At 39.6% G+C, this 20,107-nt stretch overlaps 2 protein-coding genes and 1 long non-coding RNA gene across 3 annotated transcripts; 1 reads left to right on the top strand and 2 right to left on the bottom strand.

The window, feature by feature from the left end:
* The first annotated feature begins 214 nt into the window (after window positions 1–214).
* On the top strand, window positions 215–7,893 carry LOC129846150 (zinc finger and SCAN domain-containing protein 16-like). The gene is made up of 3 exons (XM_055914104.1): window positions 215–509; window positions 1,538–1,761; window positions 7,810–7,893. Exons 1-3 carry the CDS (start codon window positions 257–259, stop codon window positions 7,891–7,893), a joined length of 561 nt encoding a protein of 186 aa, XP_055770079.1. The 5' UTR covers window positions 215–256.
* Window positions 7,894–9,587: 1,694 nt separating this feature from the next.
* LOC129846152 (zinc finger protein ZFP2-like) lies at window positions 9,588–11,032 on the bottom strand (the record flags this gene model as incomplete). Its single annotated transcript, XM_055914106.1, has 1 exon — window positions 9,588–11,032. A coding segment is annotated over one exon (798 nt), but the record flags the coding sequence as incomplete, so codon positions are not given.
* A 6,352-nt stretch (window positions 11,033–17,384) lies between these two features.
* On the bottom strand, window positions 17,385–19,393 carry LOC129846159 (uncharacterized). Its single transcript, XR_008758212.1, has 2 exons — window positions 19,103–19,393; window positions 17,385–18,811 (listed from the first exon to the last, which is right to left on the bottom strand). It is a non-coding gene; the product is annotated as an uncharacterized LOC129846159 (long non-coding RNA).
* Window positions 19,394–20,107: the final 714 nt, after the last annotated feature.

Genomic DNA, 20,107 nt, shown 5'->3' with positions numbered 1-20,107 from the left:
ATCAAATCCATGCTGCGTTGTGGGTAAACGGTGACTGGCTGACTGATTTATAAATAATAATGAGTAGTTATTTATGATGCAAGGTGTTTTGTAATTTAGTCAGTCAGCAGCCACCTGCAATGTCGGCTGCAATGTCGAACGAGCCCAATACCAAACCAATCAGGTGTTCGACGAAATTATTCTTCAGACGTCATTGATCACGTGCTGCTGATAAAGTGACACTGCTTTGAATTATACCGCTCAGCGACTTCAGTACATGCCTCATAGCTCCAGTCTCAAACTTAACCCCGTTCTTGCTGAAGAAGAGAAGGTCTGCTGGATGGAGAAAGAAGCTCTCGTGAAAGAGGGGGAGGAAGAGGAGGCTGTTACAATACAAAAACAAGTAGAGGGTGAGGGTGTTACCATGAACGAAGAAGAGAAAGACGTTACAGAGAAAGAAGAGGAAGACGCGTTCAGAGTGAAAGAGGATGACGAAGTTTCAGTGAAAGAAGAGGAGACTGACGATGAACGTAAGTACTGTCTTAACAGAAACACAAACTCTGTGGTTGGAAGTTGAACTGATGTGTGGTGTGCTTGGTGTTAAAGCTGAAATCTGCAATTGCTACATCCATATTTTGACTTAAATGATTTATTTATTTATATATATATTTATAGCCATTGATTATTGAAGAATATAACACATGCCTCATGAGCTTAGTTCAACTGTTTACCCCATCAGAACCCAGAATAAGCTTTTTTTACTCCAATGTTTAGAAACAACGTAAATCAACACTGTATAGCCTCAACATGGTTAAAACTATAATGTTGATATCTTGGATGGTCAGTCGTTTCATACATAGGTCTGTCTATGAATTTGAGAGTAGTTACATTTCTCCAACCCCATCCATCATCTTATTACCAAAACAGTGGCGGAATTACTGCTTGGTTATTGGTTGAACTGCAGATTGGTTGATTGATTGTTGTGTGGCTTTTTTTAAAGGGGCAACCTAGTTTTTAAACAAACAAAATGGCTGCCCAGAGTCCTGAGCTGTGTTAGAATATTCATACTAACTGCACTATTTGTGATGTTAATTGAGTATATAGTCTGCTTATTGGTCATAGTATGATGTAGTTTAGTATGTCAAAAGTTCCCGGTTGTCGTACTACATTCGCCAAAATATGATGTATACACGCAGTACTTTAGGGCCCATAATGCAATTCTTCAGAAAATGGACGTGGCTTAAACGTTTTCAGATTTGAAGAAAATTGGGGAAAATATGCAGCTGAAGTCCAACTAGAGAACGGATACAAATTAACTGCTTTAAATAATTATGACAAATGTTGAGTGATGCAATAAAGTAATGACTTTTCAAATAAGTTACCTGACACGTTATATGACTATTGTTGTTCACTTGACAATCTTAAGACAAATGTCAAATAATGAACAGTCATTACAGATGTCATTGTTTGTACAACATCATGGCTACACATCACCTTTTACAGTGGATTTCTGCTGTTGTGGGCCTTAAACCACCTGTCTGACTTGTTGTTCACACAGGAGAGAGACGTGACTATCGTGGATCCTCTGGGGAGCATCAACAACCTCATGATGCTGACAAGGCAGAGAAGAGTCTCTCCACGTCAAAACACCAGCAGAGAACCACAGGGAAGAAATCTCATTGCTGCTCTGACTGTGGGAAAGGTTGCACATCTTCATCAGAACTTAAAATACACCAGAGAACACACACAGGAGAGAAACCTTATAGCTGTGATAAATGTGGGGTGAGTTTTCCTTCATCTAGCCAGCTGACTTCACACCATAGAACACACACAGGAGAGAAGCCTCATAGCTGTGATCAATGTGGGATGAGTTTAACTACATCAAGCCATCTGATTCGACACCAGAGAACACACACAGGAGACAAGCCTTATGGTTGTAATCATTGTGAGAAGAGTTTTACCAAATTTTGCTCTCTGACTGTACACCAGAGAACACACACAGGAGAGAAACCTTATACTTGTAATCATTGTGAGAAGAGTTTTCCTACATCTAGTCAGCTGACTTCACACCAGAGAACACACACAGGAGAGAAATCTTATAGCTGTGATCAATGTGGGATGAGTTTTACTACATCAAGTAATCTGATTCGACACCAGAGAACACACACAGGAGAGAAATCTCAGCTGTGATCAATGTGACAAGAGATACTCTGATAAAAGGTGTTTAATCAAACATCAGAAAATGCATGAAGAAGTTGTTTCATAATATCAATGAAATGACGTCACACTGTAGAATGTTTTAACATTGTAGTAGGAGTATTTTAATGATGTCACAATATAGAATGTTTTAACATTGTAGTAGGAGTATTTTAATGATATTCTACCTTATAATTTGCCCTGTTCAATTGATTGCAGCATGAGATGGATATTAGCCTCAGGGGAAAATCCAGGCTCTGAATTGAAAGAGTATTATTTAACAAAAAGTGACTAACAAAAAAAGAGCTGTGTTACACTTACTGCGTTGGTGACCCACTTTAATCAAAATGCAGCACTTCAAAATGTAGCTAGCTGTTTTCTACAAGTTGAAAAAGCTGCTTGTTTAAAAAAATACATGTAATATGATAATTGTTGCAGATGTTTGTGTATATACATAATATGAAAGCAGTATAATAAATTGGTCTATAATCAATTTTATTAACAATCTGACATCACTCCAGTATTTCTTGACAACATTCAAGTGCTAATTGTCTTTATTCCACTACTGAGGAATCATGACTCAAATCACCTCATATTTCAAACATCCAGCCTGACAAAAGATACATGTTTTATTATTCCATGCCTCACCATTAAGTGAGTTATTGCCAATACATATTAACAAAGGGGTGTACATTTGGGTTTGATTTTCATATTTACAATTTGTAACATTTAGTAATCATAATTAGTTATGCAACCAGCTGACCATTTTGGGTACAATTATATTGACAATATTGCCCTGCTTTTAGAATATCAGGATTCATTCTCAGATGTGCTAACCCAAATGCATGACATTGGGGACTGGGCCCCGATCCAACAACATGCCTATCGAGTGAACTCTGGAAAGAGAGAGAGAAGCAAGGTGGAAAGTTACTACGGATATTGCAGGAGTTAGTTGGTTGCTGATTGTCTCAAGGGTGGGCAGTCAACAAGTTTTGCGTTTAGCCAGTGCGTTGCCATGGATCACAATTTATTTTGTTCCAAGGGGACGAGAGTTCTAGAACTTAGTGAGTTTTAGGAAGAGTTCTAGAAGCTTGTGGGGGAAAAATATATGATATATTTGTCTTAAGGGGGAAGGTGTTGCAGGCTTTGGTTTTTCCATTTCTGTTTTGAGGTTGGACGTTAGCACGTCTAGCTCGTTAGCACGTAGGACGCACTGATTGGTGTCACCTCGTTAGTCAGTATGTGTTACACCTGTGCTGGCTTGTCCATCTCGTTAGTGGGAAGGTGTTTCACCTGAGCTGGTCCAGGTTCTATTTAAGAGTGTCTGGCCCAGTGCTCCAATTGTCTTGATAGATGTGGAGAGTCAACACCTTTAGTTGCTCCACTTTTTTGGTTTGCTTCCTGTCTTTAAGTTTGTTGTGGGTTTTTCTTTTGTTTTCCTCTTCTTGGGCAGATTTAGTGGGTCTCATGGTGGGTGTCTTTTAGGTCCCAGTTGTTGTTACTAGTCAATTTTCAGTGGACACTCCCATAGTGTCTTTCAGAGCCCCTCCTAAAACCCCACCTGTTTAGTTGTGGTGGTTGTCAGTGACTCTTTGTTAGTTCCCTCTTCTGTTTAAGGAATATTTCTGGTTTTCTTGCTGGGGAACGTAACAACAAACAATGGAGTCAAACAAGCTGAAATTTTGGGTCGGATATAGCATATTGTTAATATTTTAATCAATGGCATTTCCATGGGATGCTCATTAGTCTTTCAGTTGTTAATCTTTTGTTTTTTATCCTCTTATGTTGTGTACTAAATATATCTGTTTATTTTCATAGTTTTTTTCCTGTGAAACCATTGTGTTGCATCCATGTCTGAAATGTGCTGCATAAATAAAGCTTGATTTGAATATATTGCAAAACAAATGAACCCAATGTCTGACCAATCAGACTCTTGCAAAACCAATTAACAGAATAAAAAAAAGCAACACATATCTTGGTCCATCTTAGTATGAAAAACAGTATGTATTCAGTATATCTTCCGCAATGTCAAAATAGTGCTGGTATGTACGTTTAGTATCATTTTTCACCCAACCCAGCTAATTTGTTGAAATCAACAATACGTCAAAGGATTCAACTACTGAAAACTGAAACAAACAATTGGATTAAACAGATCAATCCCACTTTTCCAGCCTGCTGAAGGTGTGGTGGAGTGGTAAACACCACCCCCGGCTCTACCAGGGGATTGAGGTGGTCTCCCACAGCTCTGCTGGTGGAGTGGTAAACACCACCCCCGGCTCTACCAGGGGCTTGAGGTGGTCTCCCACAGCTCTGCTGGTGGAGTGGTAAACACCACCCCCGGGTCTACCGGGGGCTTGAGGTGGTCTCCCACAGCTCTGCTGGTGGAGTGGTAAACACCACCCCCGGCTCTACCAGGGGCTTGAGGTGGTCTCCCACAGCTCTGCTTATGTCATGTTCTGTGGCCTTGCTGTTCCATTTCTTGACTGCCCCTGCAACACAGAAAGAAACACATTTAGTCATATTATATAAAACACTCAAAGTAATGGATATGGAGCATCTATGGCCTCAGTTACACCTGGCACCTAAATGTGACTTCTGTCATCTGATCACTCCAAGCTGCATTAGGTTCAGATCTACCAGGATGGGCCTTTGACATAGTCTGGATGCAGTCAGGCCACTGAATATAAATAAGCAATGTAAAGAGATGGGGTGAATGAGTGGGGAAAAGTACATTTTACACAAATTACCTTCATAATATCAAAGAACAAATGTGTGTGCCTGAGGGGAAATTAACTTTCATACAGCCAAAATGGTTGAGAAATTACACCAATATCAGTGGACAATTTGCACTAATGTAAATAAACATAGATGATGGAACATATTCCCTTTTGCTGACGTGATGAACCACTAAGGGGACATAAATATTTACCATCTAAACCATGTGTGACCTCTCACCTCTCTGGCTGTAGAAGTGTTCTTCCTAACCAGTCCCTCAACAGCTCTCTGACTGAGCTTCACCCTCACTGGGTCTTCAGAGGAGAGGAAGGCTGAGGAGGAATGGAAGGATGAATGGATCAGTCAGTCAATAAAGTGTAGAGCTGCTGTCTGACAAAATCACTATTTTAGTAGTTCATTAAAGTAAATAAGGCTTTATGACTGCTGAGGTAGATTTTCAGGTAGAGATACATCCTTGGGACGTCCCTAGCCCGTTGAAGTTGACATTTAAAAGGGTTAAGGTAGGGGTTAAGGTTAGGGTTTAGGTAGGGATGTTCCAAGGATCCCGGATAGCATTGACCATTGTGCCTTCTTCTGTCTCTTTTACATAGCAGGTGATGGGTTCTGACTTCTGAACTTTTAAATATGAAAAATCCTTATTATGTGAAATTGAATGAAACAATAATGTATGTTGATGCTAATATGATGTACAATATTCCATGATGTTTCTATATGATAACAATAGAGTAATATATTTAATATGATGTACAATATTCCATGATGTTTCTATATGATAACAATAGCGTAATATATTTAATTTGCCATATACTATTTAACAGTTTCACTAATACATTTTTATTAACTTAATTATGATTCAACATCAGTTCACCGTCTCACCTCATACTGTATTGGAGCAGCAGCAGCTGACTGCCCTGTTCAACATCAGTTCACCGTCTCACCTCATACTGTATTGGAGCAGCAGCAGCTGACTGCCCGGTTCAACATCAGTTCACCGTCTCACCTCATACTGTATTGGAGCAGCAGCAGCTGACTGCCCGGTTCAACATCAGTTCACCATCTCACCTCATACTGTATTGGAGCAGCAGCAGCTGACTTGATCGTTGATGCTAATCATCATGTACTAGGACTGGAGACCACAGCAGCGATTCTGTTCTACCTCTTCAATGAGGCAGGGGTGAGGACATCATCCTGCTATTTTGACAGTCCCTGAAGGACAATACAGAAGAGGTATTTTCTCTTATTCCTTCCCTTTCTCTAACGTATTTTGTAATAAAATGATCAAGTGTAGTAAGATCATTGCTTTACTTTACTAGGACTGGAGACCACAGCCGTGATTCTGCTCTTGCCCTACCTCTTCAATGAGGACCCGAGTGGCCTTTATGTTCGTGACAAGGTATGCCTATGCACCAATCACCCGTTTCTTCATGAACAAGAAAGAAGCACTATACAAAGTAAATGGATTATTTATTATTGGCTGACATGTCTGCAGAAATGTTGCAATTTTGTAATGTGTTTTTTTTTGTGTAAATTGTTTTGTAAATATTAGTTCACATTTGTGGTGTCACTAAATAAACAATTAATTATTTAAATCAATATTGGTATTATTATTCCCCAAAAAATAGAATGGAGGACAGAAAAAAAATTGTTATTAAAATATGTTTTTGTAATGCAGGGAGGGTGGACAGGGAGTTCAAAAATGAACCCCAAAAGATTCTTTGAGGAACCATTATAAGGGGTTCTTCAAATAACTTATAGGGGTTTCCCACAAAAGGTTCTTCAAATAACTTTTAGGGGTTCCCCCACAGCTTCAATTTGAAGAACCCCTACTTTTTATAGTGTATATTGATAAAACTCACCTTGTCCGAGAGACATTTACATAGTTACACACTGCCCAATTTGGGATGACTATTTTAGGGCAAAATAGCGGCCACAACAGACAGACCTGATATGGCCCATAATTCAACGTCCTTGGACGTCACGTGCTGACTGGGTATGACCAAAGTTATTCTATTTAGCTACACTTTGTAGTACATTTTAACACTATAATAAATGTTTCTGACTCCACATCGCCTGTTTTCAAAAAGAGTCGTTGGTTTTTAGATGCAGTCGCTTTTTAGCTTTTTGTCTGAAAGTATTTTCTCAACTGCGATACCAACTCCAGTCAGCAGGTGGCGATGTGTGTCTTTCAGGTGATTCTGCCACTGTGACGTATAATCTTACACAATCACAACTCTCATATTGCAGTCACACAATGCTCTTCCCAAACATAGCTAATCAATTAGTTGTTTTTCAACAATATTTTAACCTACAGGAATATTTTCTCATTTCTGTCTCATGGTTAGTTCCTAGGATAATTTAACTGTAACTAACTTTTTAAATGTAACTAATACATTTACATTTTTCAATACTTCTAAAATGGGGTCCAGGTTTAAAATAATTACAGGTGCACCTTACTAGCTTATACTATATCATACATGGTCTTACTAAACACAGATTCTAGTTTTCATCCAGTTCACACAGATAGCTGACTGGGCCCTGTTTACACCTCCACACAGGAATACACACTCAGAGCCTCCTGACTCGGCCCTGTTTACACCTCCACACAGGAATACACACTCAGAGCCTCCTGACTGGGCCCTGTTTACACCTCCACACAGGAATACACACTCAGAGCCTCCTGACTGGGCCCTGTTTACACCTCCACACAGGAATACACACTCAGAGCCTCCTGACTGGGCCCTGTTTACACCTCCACACAGGAATACACACTCAGAGCCTCCTGACTCGGCCCTGTTTACACCTCCAAGGAGCCCCCCTCACACAGGAATACACACTCAGAGCCTACGAAGCTTTTCTAAAAACTCCACTTGTTTTTTCCTCGTTCTTTTTTTAAACTAGGTTCGAGATGTATCCACTCGGCTCGCTGCCTCTCAGATCAAAGGTGGGTCCATCTGCTCCGTTCCCGAAGTGTGGTTTCCCTGAGATCCCAAGTGCACGATTTACCCAGGTCGTCAGAAGCGGTCACCAAGTGAAGATTCACATCCCCATCGCCAAATGTGGTTGTTAATTTCTTTAATATCAAATGAGGAGAGAAACTTATCACACAAGTCAGAATTATTCTTAAACTAAACCTTTATTCACTTATTAATAAGGGAGCAGGTCAATACAATGCACACATATAAAGTGAATCAATTGAGTGCTCTACGATAATGATGGCTGGTCGACAAATCACCCCCAGATGATTCATTGAGAGCCACGAGACAAAAGTACAAAGGTCTTTTATAGCCAAGATACACCCCTTTCAACCTACATGACGAACAACAGATGTATAGAACGGGTCACAAGGTTAAGATTTGTATGAAAGATACTTATAATTCTCAGCAGACAGTATCTGCTGTAAAAACAGTACTCTTTGTGTAGAGACCAGGGTCTGGCCCTGGGGTCATCTCTCCCTGGTACCATATAGAACAGAAACATTAACTCATGCTCTGGAATGCGGTCTCTTTAGGTTTTATCACCCAAAAGACATTGTAAATCTCCTGTCAGTGTTTCCTCCCGGAGGCCCATCCTCAGTAGAACACACAGACACAATAGTTCTAAGAACCCTCTATTCTGTTGCATAAAACAACCATTTGATCCAATAAAAGTATTATAACATAATGTTGCAGTTTTGCTCACAGTGTCCACTGAAAGTTGACTAGTAACAACAACTGGGACATAAGACACCCACCATGAGACCCACTAAATCTGCCCAAGAAAAGGCAAACAAAAGAAAAACCCACAACAAACTTAAAGACAGGAAGAACCAGTCGCCAATGTCATGCTCTAGTATACTGACTAACGAGGTGACACCAATCAGTGTGTCCTACGTGCTAATGAGCTATACGTTCTAAAGTCCATCCTCAAAACATAAATGGAAAAACCAAAGACTAACTAACACCTTAAGAGAATGCTCACCAACAACAGAAAACAACTTCCATTTCACATTATAATCAACTACAATGCTTCACCGTCACCAATATAAACATGGTGTCTGTCTACTGGCAACAACAATTAAAAACAATATTTTTCACTTAATAGGCATGTTGTTGTTCACTTAATAGGCAGTAGTAACTTTCCACCTCACCGCGGAGCTTCTCTCTCTTTTCAGGGTTCACTAGATAGGCATGTTGCTGGATCGGGGCCCAGTCCCCAATGTCATGCTCTAGTACATTTGGTTTGGCACATCTGAGAATGAACCCTGATATTCTAAAAACAGGGCAACAATGTCAATATAATTGTACCCAAAAAACTGTCAGTTGGTTGCATGAATAATTTTCATTAAATGTTACATGAAATGTAAATATGAAATATTTGGTTGCATAGTTGCTAGGTGGGATAGCCCCAATGTCAAAACACAGTTTTAACATGTCCAAATCAATAACCAATATGCAGAAACAGTTTGGGATCAATTGAAAACCTAACATGTGGTATATACACAAACATCTGCCACAATAATTGTATTTTTTAAAACAAGCTCCTTATAAACTGCACAAGCACCAGAAACGCTGTTGTTTTGACAAGTAGCAATAAATCACTGATATCGATTAGGGGGGAAATCAGGTTGTACGTGCTGTTGAAACTAACACAACTAAAAAAACACATGGAAATGGGAGATATCGTTCACCTCACTGGTTATAGGACATCCTGCAGAAAACAGTCAGCTACATTTTGGAGTGATGCATTTAAATGTAGGGGTCGCTAAACAAACGAACACAACCCTTATTTGTCATCACTCATCGATATCATGTCAAAATTAATTGTGTGACAGAAGGGAGATGAGGTTACGCGTCCTGTTAAAACTAACAGCTCAAAAACCACACAGAATATGGGAATAATGTGTACATCCCTGATTAGAGGACAACTTGTAGAAAACAGCTAGCTACATTTTGAAGTGTTGCATTTTGATTCCAGTGGGTCACCAACGTGGTAAGTGTAACACAGCTCTATTTGTGTTAGTAACTTTTTGTTAAATCACATAAATAATACTCTTCCAATTCAGAGCCTGGATTTTCCCCCTGGGGCTAATATCCATATCATGTTGAAATCAATAGAACAGGGGACAAACATTTAGGCTTCTACATTGTGACATCATTTAAATACTCCTACTACAATGTTAAAACATTCTACATTGTGACATCATTAAAATACTCCTACTACAATGTTAAAACATTCTACATTATGACATCATTAAAATACTCCTACTACAATGTTAAAACATTCTACATTGTGACATTATTTCAATGATATCATGAAACAACTCCTTCATGTATTTTATGTTTAATCAGAGATCTGAGACACAGGGGAAGGGAAGTATCCCTTCCCCTGTGTGTGTCCGCTTGTGTATATTCAGGCTGTTTGGCTGAGTAAAACTCTTCCCACATCGATCACAGCTATAAGATTTCTCTCCTGTGTGTGTTCTAAGGTGTATAGTTAGATAGCCAGAAGTAGTAAAACTCTTCCCACATTGATCACATAACGGATTCTCTCCTGTGTGTGTTCTCTGGTGTACTGTCAGATAGTTAGAAGTACTAAAACTCCTCCCACATTGATCACAGCTATATGGTTTCTCTCCTGTGTGTGTTCTTTGGTGCACTGTCAGTTGGCCAGATTGACAATAACTCTTCCCACATTGATCACAGCTATAAGGTTTCTCTCCTGTGTGTGTTCTTTGGTGTGCAGTCAGATTGCAAGAATTAACAAAACTCTTCCCACATTGATCACAGCTATATGGTTTCTCTCCTGTGTGTATTCTATGGTGTGCAGTCAGATGGCTAGATGTAAAATAACTCTTCCCACATTGAGCACAGCCATATGGTTTCTCTCCTGTGTGTGTTCTTTGGTGTGCAGTCAGATTGCAAGAATTAACAAAACTCTTCCCACATTGAGCACAGCCATATGGTTTCTCTCTTGTGTGAATTCTCTGATGAATTTTAATGCATGATGAGGAGGTAAATCTCTTCCCACATTGACCACAGCAATAAGGTTTCTCTCCTGTGTGGAATCTCTGATGAATTTTAATGCCTGATGAGGAGGTGAATCTCTTCCCACAGTCAGAGCAGCGGTGAGGTTTCTTTCCTGTCTATCTCTGCTGGTGTTTCTTGAGGAGTTCTGACGTGGAGAGACTCTTCTCTGCCCTGTCAGCATCATGGGGCTGTTGAGGCTCCCCAGAGGATCCACGATAGTCCCGTCTCTCTCCTGTGTGAACAACAAAGTCAGACGGTTAAAGGGCCACAACAGCAGAAATCCACTGTTTATTTGAGGTAAAAGGTGAAGCCCAGAGGTCTGTTAAATTATTTTACAATTGTCTTAAGACAGTCAAACTCTAAGCAGTGTACCAGACGACCTTTGATCTCCAAAAAGGTCCCTTTCTGTGTTTGCTAAAGTTGCAGCACGAGGGCGATGCACACACAATTTGATTGCAGAAACACTTCCCTGCTAATGAGGAAACCACTAGTTATGGATGTAGTATATCTGGTAATGAGGAAACCGATAGTTATGGATGTAGTATATCTGCTAATGAGGAAACCACTAGATATGGATGTAGTATATCTGGTAATGAGGAAACCACTAGATATGGATGTAGTATATCTGGTAATGAGGAAACCGATAGTTATGGATGTAGTATATCTGGTAATGACGAAACCACTAGTTATGGATGTAGTATATCTGCTAATGAGGAAACCACTAGTTATGGATGTAGTATATCTGCTTATGAGGAGACTACTAGTTATGGATGTAGTATATCTGGTAATGAGGAAACCACTAGTTATGGATGTAGTATATCTGCTAATGAGGAAACCACTAGTTATGGATGTAGTATATCTGGTAATGAGGAAACCACTAGTTATGGATGTAGTATATCTGCCTGGAACAAAAATGGTGAGCAAAGATTTTAGTTTTCCACAATGTATTCTGAATATTACAGCGCAAGATCAGGAGTGCTACTGAAGGAATCTCACATTAAGCTCTGTGTCGCTAGTTACTAATTCACCACCATGGGGGAAAACTCAGGGGAGTTCTCATAGGCTGACAGCAAAAATAGCCTCCATTTCCAGGTTGCTTATGAGTGCATTTCACATTACTTTGGATTATAACTGTAACGCTCGTTTGAATCTCCTGCTTAATATGTTTGTGTTATTGTCGCAAACTCAACTGCTTTATACTTTTAAAACACTTCAACCAGTAAAATGCTCTTTAGCTAGCTTTGCCATCAGCCTGAATCTGAGGGTTTGTACATTAAGTGTTTAACAAATTGGCCCATAACTTCACCTAACAACAACATAGACCTACTGTAGGACCCATAACTTCACCTAACAACAACAGATCTACTGTAGGACCCATAACTCCACCTAACAACAACACAGACCTACTGTAGGACCCATAACTTCACCTAACAACAACATAGACCTACTGTAGGACCCATAACTCGACCTAACAACAACACAGACCTACTGTAGGACCCATAATTTCACCTAACAACAACATTGACCTACTGTAGGACCCATAACTTCACCTAACAACAACATAGACCTAGGACTATAAATCATTTAATATTTCAGGTGAAACATGGAATCTAAAATGTCTGTCATGACATTTCATTACCTGATCACTAGATAATTTTGTGAAAAATTCCACTAGGCTACTCTGTAATGTGTTGTCATTCTAAATGTCCTGAATAAAGGAAAATAGCTCTGTGTGTTGTACAATAGCCTATCCATCAAGGAACAGTTCTCTACACATTATGAGCTAAGTATCTCTGTGTGCAAACAGACTAACGAGACCCAACTGTAAATCAAGCAGACAATAACACATTATAAACATCAATTTGTTAGGGATGTTAGATCCAACGTGGAGCACGGCATAACTGTCTTTACCAGAGTAATGAATGAAGAAGGACTTTAGTTGTTTTTTGCATGTCGTGATGTTTGTCATTTGACTGTCATTCAGAAAATGATTTCCTGGATCAGCTGATGATAGTTCAACATGTGACTAACTAAACAGCTACAGTATTAAGAATGATGTGTAATTATTGAAAAACCACATTAATGACAGTATCCATTTGGGTGTTGTCAATAAAGTTAAGGGGACTTTCGGTTAGAACCATTGGATTTAGCAAACTCTGAAAAGATTGAAAACTGTTTTCCCAGCATAACATAAGGAGACACTAAATGTGACATAGTTAGAGAGCATTTCAGAGATCTGAATACAAAAAACTGTCCCACTGCAAGATCCAGTATTTAAGTTGAAGTTCATCATATGACAAGCGTAACGTTATGACTATAACCAATGTTCCCTGGAGGAGGGAAACTAGGTACAACATACTATCAAATCCACGCCTTCCTGGAATCCCTGTCTTCCACAGGTGATGAGCGTGAGGCTTGGATTTATTCCTTCAATTTAATACCGATCTTCACCGACCCAGGAAGGGGTGGGGCCAATCAGGTGTTGTACCTCGTTTCCCTCCTTCAGGAAACAGTAATTATAGTCAAAGTTACACTTCCTTTCAGTAGGTCAACTTCGGTACAACATACTATGGAGAAATAGATTAATTTCCCATGCCGACCCAAATGGATACTAAATTAAACGACCCTGCAAGATGCGTCAGTTTTGTCAATTTATTCATTCTTTCGTTTGAAACACTCCTGTCAATGTTGAGTAAGGACACACACCTGATTACACATATAGAGGTAGGACTAGTCTACCCGATTACACATATAGAAGTAGGACTAGTCTACCTGGCCTGAGCACAAATGTAGGCCTATAAATGTGGCTATTTGGGGATGTCTGATAGTATTTCTGATTGTCTTAACGCTGCACCACTAATGAGTTGTGGAGCTTCTCCAACTAATTTTTTCTTCACCTCAAAGAGCAGGTAAACAAAGTCTTATTAGAATCCATTACGAATGACAATAGTTGCTCAAAGTATTTGTAAATTATTTCCAGCTCTCGCCCTTTCGATAACCACTCAGCATTAAAGGGTAAAATGTAATGCTCTGATCCAGTGGAAATGTTATAAAATACCTGATTACTTCTTATTCTTTGCACAAATAGACGACAGATGTGTCTGTCCAGAACTCACTGGCGCGGGAAACTGAGGGCCCAGAATATTTTATACAATGTTGCAAGTTTGAGGACCCAGTTTATAGTTGATAGAATGTTTCAAGTTCGTTGTTGACAGGCCATGTGCAGCCAATGGGATTGATATTTATTTTTTAAATCGGGATATTTTCTACCTGCAGGCTGCAAATGTTTTTGTTTGTTGGTTTCATGTAGGCTATTTTTACATAGTTGGCAATGGCAATAAAAGTTACTTTTAGATTTGTATAATTTTCATTTAGATGGAATGTAGATTAATCACAGACAATGATTTTGAGATACTATTATCAATGAAATTAAACTGTTTCAGTAAAATGTGCAAATGAAAATCATAACTGGCACCAGATCAGTAGAAATGGTAAGATACATTTGCACTTCAAATGTAGGTTGCCGACTGCTTGTGTAGCCAATTACCAGCAACGTCAGAATGTATGAAGGACAGCAGGAGTTGGTTCAGGAAGAGTTTCTTCTCTTCTGGTTGGGCGATATTGATGTAATGGCATGAAAATAAATTGGCTGAATATTATACAATGACTTATCAACAGCTCTAACAATTTGACCCCCACAGGAAATCTACACTGGCAATTTTAGAATATACTATATAGCCTAGAAACCTGGTTAAACTATCACTATGACATCATGGATGAATTCTAGAATATACTATATATCCTAGAAACCTGGTTAAACTTTCATTATGACATCATGGATGAATTCTAGAATATACTATATAGCCTAGAAACCTGGTTAAACTATCATTATGACATCATGGATGAATTCTAGAATATACTATATATCCTAGAAACCTGGTTAAACTATCATTATGACATCATGGATGAATTCTAGAATATACTATATATCCTAGAAACCTGGTTAAACTATAATTATGACATCATGGATGAATTCTAGAACATACTATATGTCCTAGAAACCTGGTTAAACTATCATTATGACATCATGGATGACCAGTCCTTGTATTCATAGTGTATTGAATTCAGGGGGTCGCCCTGAGCTGAACTCAAACCTGGGTCCAGTGACTCTCAAGTTAACACCTTATAACTGTTACACCAAGATGTCTGAACTTCTTGACGAGGTCCCTAGGTTTTGGGTTAAGGTTGATACAATAGCTTTCTCTATGAATTTGAGAGTGGTTATATTTCTCCAACCCCCATCCCTCAGCGGTTTACCAAACCAAGTCTCTGGGCAGCCATTTTGTTTCTGTTTAAATCCTAGGTTGTCTCTTTAAAAATGCCACACAACAAACAACCAATCTGCAGTTGAAACAATAACAAAGCTGTAATTCTACTACTGTTTTGCTAATAAGATGATGATGGGGTTGGAGAAATGTAACTACTCTCAAATTCATAGACAGACCAATGGATGCAAGGACTGACCATCCATGATATCAACATTATAGTTTTAACCATGTTGAGGCTATACAGTGTTGATTTACATTGTTTCTAAACATTGGAGTAAAAAAAGCTTATTTGGGGTTCTGATGGGGGACAACAGTTGAACTAAGCTCATGAGGCATGTGTTATATTCTTCAAGAATCAATGGCTATAAATAAATAATACACAGTCCATACTGCTATAACCCATAGTACCACATTGGATAACATTCACAACATGGAACAACAGTCCATACTGATTTCCCCAGTTCAACAACTGCAGAGTTTGTGCCTCTGTTTTTAAGACAGTACTTACGAGTGTTAATCAGGGAACGGTTTCTCAAAACCATCTTATGGCTAAGTTCACCGTTAGAACCATCGGACACCTTAAGATGCGTTTGGGAAACCGGGACCAGATATCCAGTTTCCTCCTCTTCTTCCTCCTCCGTTTTCAATGTAACAGTCATCTCTTCCTCCTCCTCTTTCACTCCATAAACTGCATCCTCCTCTCCTTTTACTGTAACATCCTCCTCCTCTTTCACTCTGAACGCTTCTTCCCCTTCTTTCACAGTAACGGCCTCATCCTCTACTTCTTGTTTTACTGTGATACCCGCTTCTTCTATAGCAGGGGAGTAGCTTAGTGACCGGATGGTCGGGGATGTTAGCTAGCTAGGCTAATGCTAACTTAACCAGCCCGCTAACGGAATAATAACAACACCGTAAATATGAAATTAAAACGGATAACTAACTAGACGACAGAAGAGGGTTTAAAACACAGTGGCTAATAATTACGAATACGTCTAAAGACCTTTATTGGTTCGTCTATTTTGTCTAGCAAGCTACCGAAGTGACTGACTGACTGTTGCTGCTATTGAAAGAAGCGTTCCGTCCACTAGATTATACGTCACAGTAGCAGAAATGCCTTAAAGTCGCAGACCGCCATTAGCTGACTGGAGTGGGTAACGCAGTTGAGTAAAACGTCAATTTAATTTTCAGACAAAAAGTTAAAGGGTAGGAATCAGGGACGTCGCTAGAACTAAAATATTAATTAGCCACCCCCCCCCCCCCTAAATAAATCAATATCAGTCAATACATTTTTTCTGTGATTTCTTTTTTTTTGTCAACCGTTCCATCGCATCTTAAACTTTTTACCGGGCCGGCACTAGGACCGGGGGAGGCTGCTGTTAGACTTTCTTCAGCAAAGATATACTAGGAGAGAGGGGAACCCCTACACAGAACTGAACTGAATCAAAGATGGCGAACAGAAATACTAGAAGAGAGGGGAACCCCTACACAGAACTGAACTGAATCAAAGATGGCGGACAGAAATACTAGGAGAGAGGGGTAACCCTACACAGAACTGAACTGAATCAAAGATGGCGGACAGAAATACTAGGAGAGATGTACCCCTACACAGAACTGAACTGGATCAAAGATGGTGGACAGAAATACTAGGAGAGAGGGGTACCCCTACACAGAACTGAACTGAATCAAAGATGGTGGACTGAAATACTAGGAGAGAGGGGTACCCCTACACAGAACTGAATCAAAGATAGCGGACAGAAATACTAGGAGAGGGGTACCCCTACACAGAACTGAACTGAATCAAAGATGGTGGACTGAAATACTAGGAGAGAGGGGTACCCCTACACAGAACTGAACTGAATCAAAGATGGCTGACAGAAATACTAGGAGAGAGGGGTACCCCTACACAGAACTGAACTGAATCAAAGATGGTGGACTGAAATACTAGGAGAGAGGGGTACCCCTACACAGAACTGAACTGAATCAAAGATGGCGGACAGAAATACTAGGAGAGAGGGGTACCCCTACACAGAACTGAACTGAATCAAAGATGGCGGACAGAAATACTAGGAGAGAGGGGTACCCCTACACAGAACTGAATCAAAGATGGTGGACAGAAATACTAGAATGGAAGCAAATGTAAGGGATTATAACGTCATAACTAATCATGCAAAAACATGTACAGTTGACAGGAATGTTAGTTCATGTAGAGACAAACGATTATGCATTTTTTTAAATCATAGTTCATTTACGAAAATCGTGATTTAGCCAGCTAGCTGACTAGCTAACATTAGCCAGCTAGCTGGCTAGCTTTATGGGTGTTGTGACATGAGTATGAAATTGTAATTCTGGTTGTTTTAGGGACTCCTGAAACAACCAGCAAACCAGACTGTCGTTTTGGAAAACAGTGGATGTATAGAATCTAGCTAGCTGAAGAATTTACTGCAAATTTAATGTACAATTTTGTAAGCTTTCCTTGCTGATATTTGCCATGCAGATAGATTAAATAACGTAGCTAACTATGTTCTTGCTTATTGTGCAGTGGATTATTCAAATCCCTGTATGCCCATGGATGTGTAGCTAGCTATCTAGCCGATCTGTGTATGGACCCAAACGTTTGGTATACATATTAGTTCAGAACCTAGCTATGAACCTCAGCTATCATAGCCAGTTGTATCAACTTCAAAACAGCCTGAATGACATTAATGAAGCCTATGGATTGAGTAGATTATAATATCATGTTGTGCCAAGGATGCAAGTCGTATATACATGTAGTTATTACCATGCATGAGATCCCCACATTGTAGCCTGTACATTTAATATATTCACTAATCATGTACTCTATCTTGGCAAATAAAAGTGCAGTTTAAGTATGAATGTCTTTGAGATGATTTTTCAGTCATATCCAATACCAGGAGTATCAAATTCCAGTCTTTGAATGATGCTGTGTCTGCATGTATGTATTACAATTCTACACTTCAACAGTGTTTACCAATCTTGGTCCTGGGACATCAATGGTTACACATTGTAACTAATAGACTAGAAACAGGATTTAACTAGTTAATTCATATAAACAGAAATATAATGTTAAATACAGAACACTACACTTCCTTTGCATCATGTAAATACTCCAACACCGGTTCATCTCAACATCTAATGCCCTTCATCTGCATTGATCTGGTAAAACACAGGATAGGTGGAGTATTTCATCACATTACACTTCATTTCAACCAGTAGAGAATGTGAAACACTTGATTGAAAAGCTCATTATCCAAGTGTTATAAATACAAGTTCAATCTGTACTTCAATGCACATCTGTTGTGAATTATAAAAACAGAGGAAGAAAGAGGTGGTGGTGGGAGAGGTGTAAAAGACAGAAAGGGAAAGAGGTAAGCACATAGGAGCAGGGAAGGCAGTACATAATTAATGAAACACGGTGCTACCTAAATATTCTCTCAGTTCATCACAATTACATAATAGTGTCTCTAGTCGGCCCAAAGGTTATCTTAAAAGAGGGTGAGGTGGCGATGATGGGACTGAGGGTTGGCATCCTCTCACATCAAAACATATCTGCAGACGAGAGACAGATGGAGAGAGAGAGCATGTTTAAGCCTTGTGTTTTTATTCTGACATTGCTAGTCATCAATCAGGAGGATGAAAAAACTGACCTGGGATCATTAACTCTGGGACTACTGCATCTCTGTCTGTGTTTCAATGTAAAGCATCTCTTTAATAATACTTACTGTATAATATAAACTGACCTGGGATCATTAACTCTGGGACTACTGCATCTATCTGTATTTCAATGTCAAGCATCTCTTTAATAATACTTCCTGTTGACCTGACCATGTGACCTCTCACCTCTGATCATGCTGTGCCCTCTATGTAGCCAGTTCAGATGCAGGAGGGGTTCACCGACACAGCTGATATAACCTAGAGGATTTAGGGAGAAGAGGAGAGAGGGATGAAGTGAAGGAGAGAGACTGTTATTGAGAAAATAAGGTAGTTAAAGCCACAGTGTTCAACAGGAATCTGTGTGTGGCCTCACCTGGTGTCCACACCACACTAAGTGGCTGCAGAGTACTTTATGCTGAAAAACATGAACGGACCCACAAGGACAAACAATTATAGCGTAGTTATAGAAATAATGAAGTGACTTACTATTCTCCATGGTTGGCCCTCTTGCCTATTCTTTGAAGGTGGAAGGCGCCACAGTTATACACCTGAACCTGCTTACAGCACAACACAATCCATCAATCAGATTGATACATGAGTGTGTAGGTGTGGGTTATAGGGTGTCTAATTGTTCTACATTACTTCAATATGGGTGATTTAAAACAGCCTGTTTTGTTTTTGAATAGACATCACACCCTTACCTAAACAGCACCCTCACCTGAGAAGTAGAAATAAAAGGGAGATAAATTGTGAATTGAATAACTGAAGTTGACATAGCTAAGTAAATGGAAGAATACTCTTATTGCAACGTGGATGGCTCTTAAAAGAGCCTTTGGTTGAGCATAGTGTAGTCTATGGTGTTGCCAGGGAACAGCACCCTCTTAAAAGAGTCTTTGGTTGTGCATATTGTAGTCTATGGTGTTGCCAGGGAACAGCACCCTCTTAAAAGAGTCTTTGGTTGTGCATATTGTAGTCTATGGTGTTGCCAGGGAACAGCACCCTCTTAAAAGAGTCTTTGGTTGTGCATAGTGTAGTCTATGGTGTTGCCAGGGAACAGAAACACTCATCCAGACATTCCTCTGGGTAACCCCGCTGTCTGAAACTCTCATCCAGACATTCCTCTGTAACACTCATCCAGACATTCCTCTGGGTAACCCCACTGTCTGAAACACTCATCCAGACATTCCTCTG

This window comes from Salvelinus fontinalis, unplaced genomic scaffold, assembly GCF_029448725.1.
Source record: "Salvelinus fontinalis isolate EN_2023a unplaced genomic scaffold, ASM2944872v1 scaffold_0460, whole genome shotgun sequence".
NCBI lineage: Eukaryota > Metazoa > Chordata > Actinopteri > Salmoniformes > Salmonidae > Salvelinus > Salvelinus fontinalis.
This window is presented reverse-complemented; position numbering and strand designations above follow the sequence as displayed.

Bases quoted from the DNA above. Each gene is read 5' to 3' on its own strand.
- LOC129846150 (XM_055914104.1), top strand. From the start codon at position 257: ATGCCTCATAGCTCCAGTCTCAAACTTAACCCCGTTCTTGCTGAAGAA. The intron at 510-1,537 runs GTAAGTACTGTC...TTGTTCACACAG, and splicing joins AGAGGAGACTGACGATGAAC to GAGAGAGACGTGACTATCGT. The intron at 1,762-7,809 runs GTGAGTTTTCCT...TTTTTAAACTAG, and splicing joins ATAGCTGTGATAAATGTGGG to GTTCGAGATGTATCCACTCG.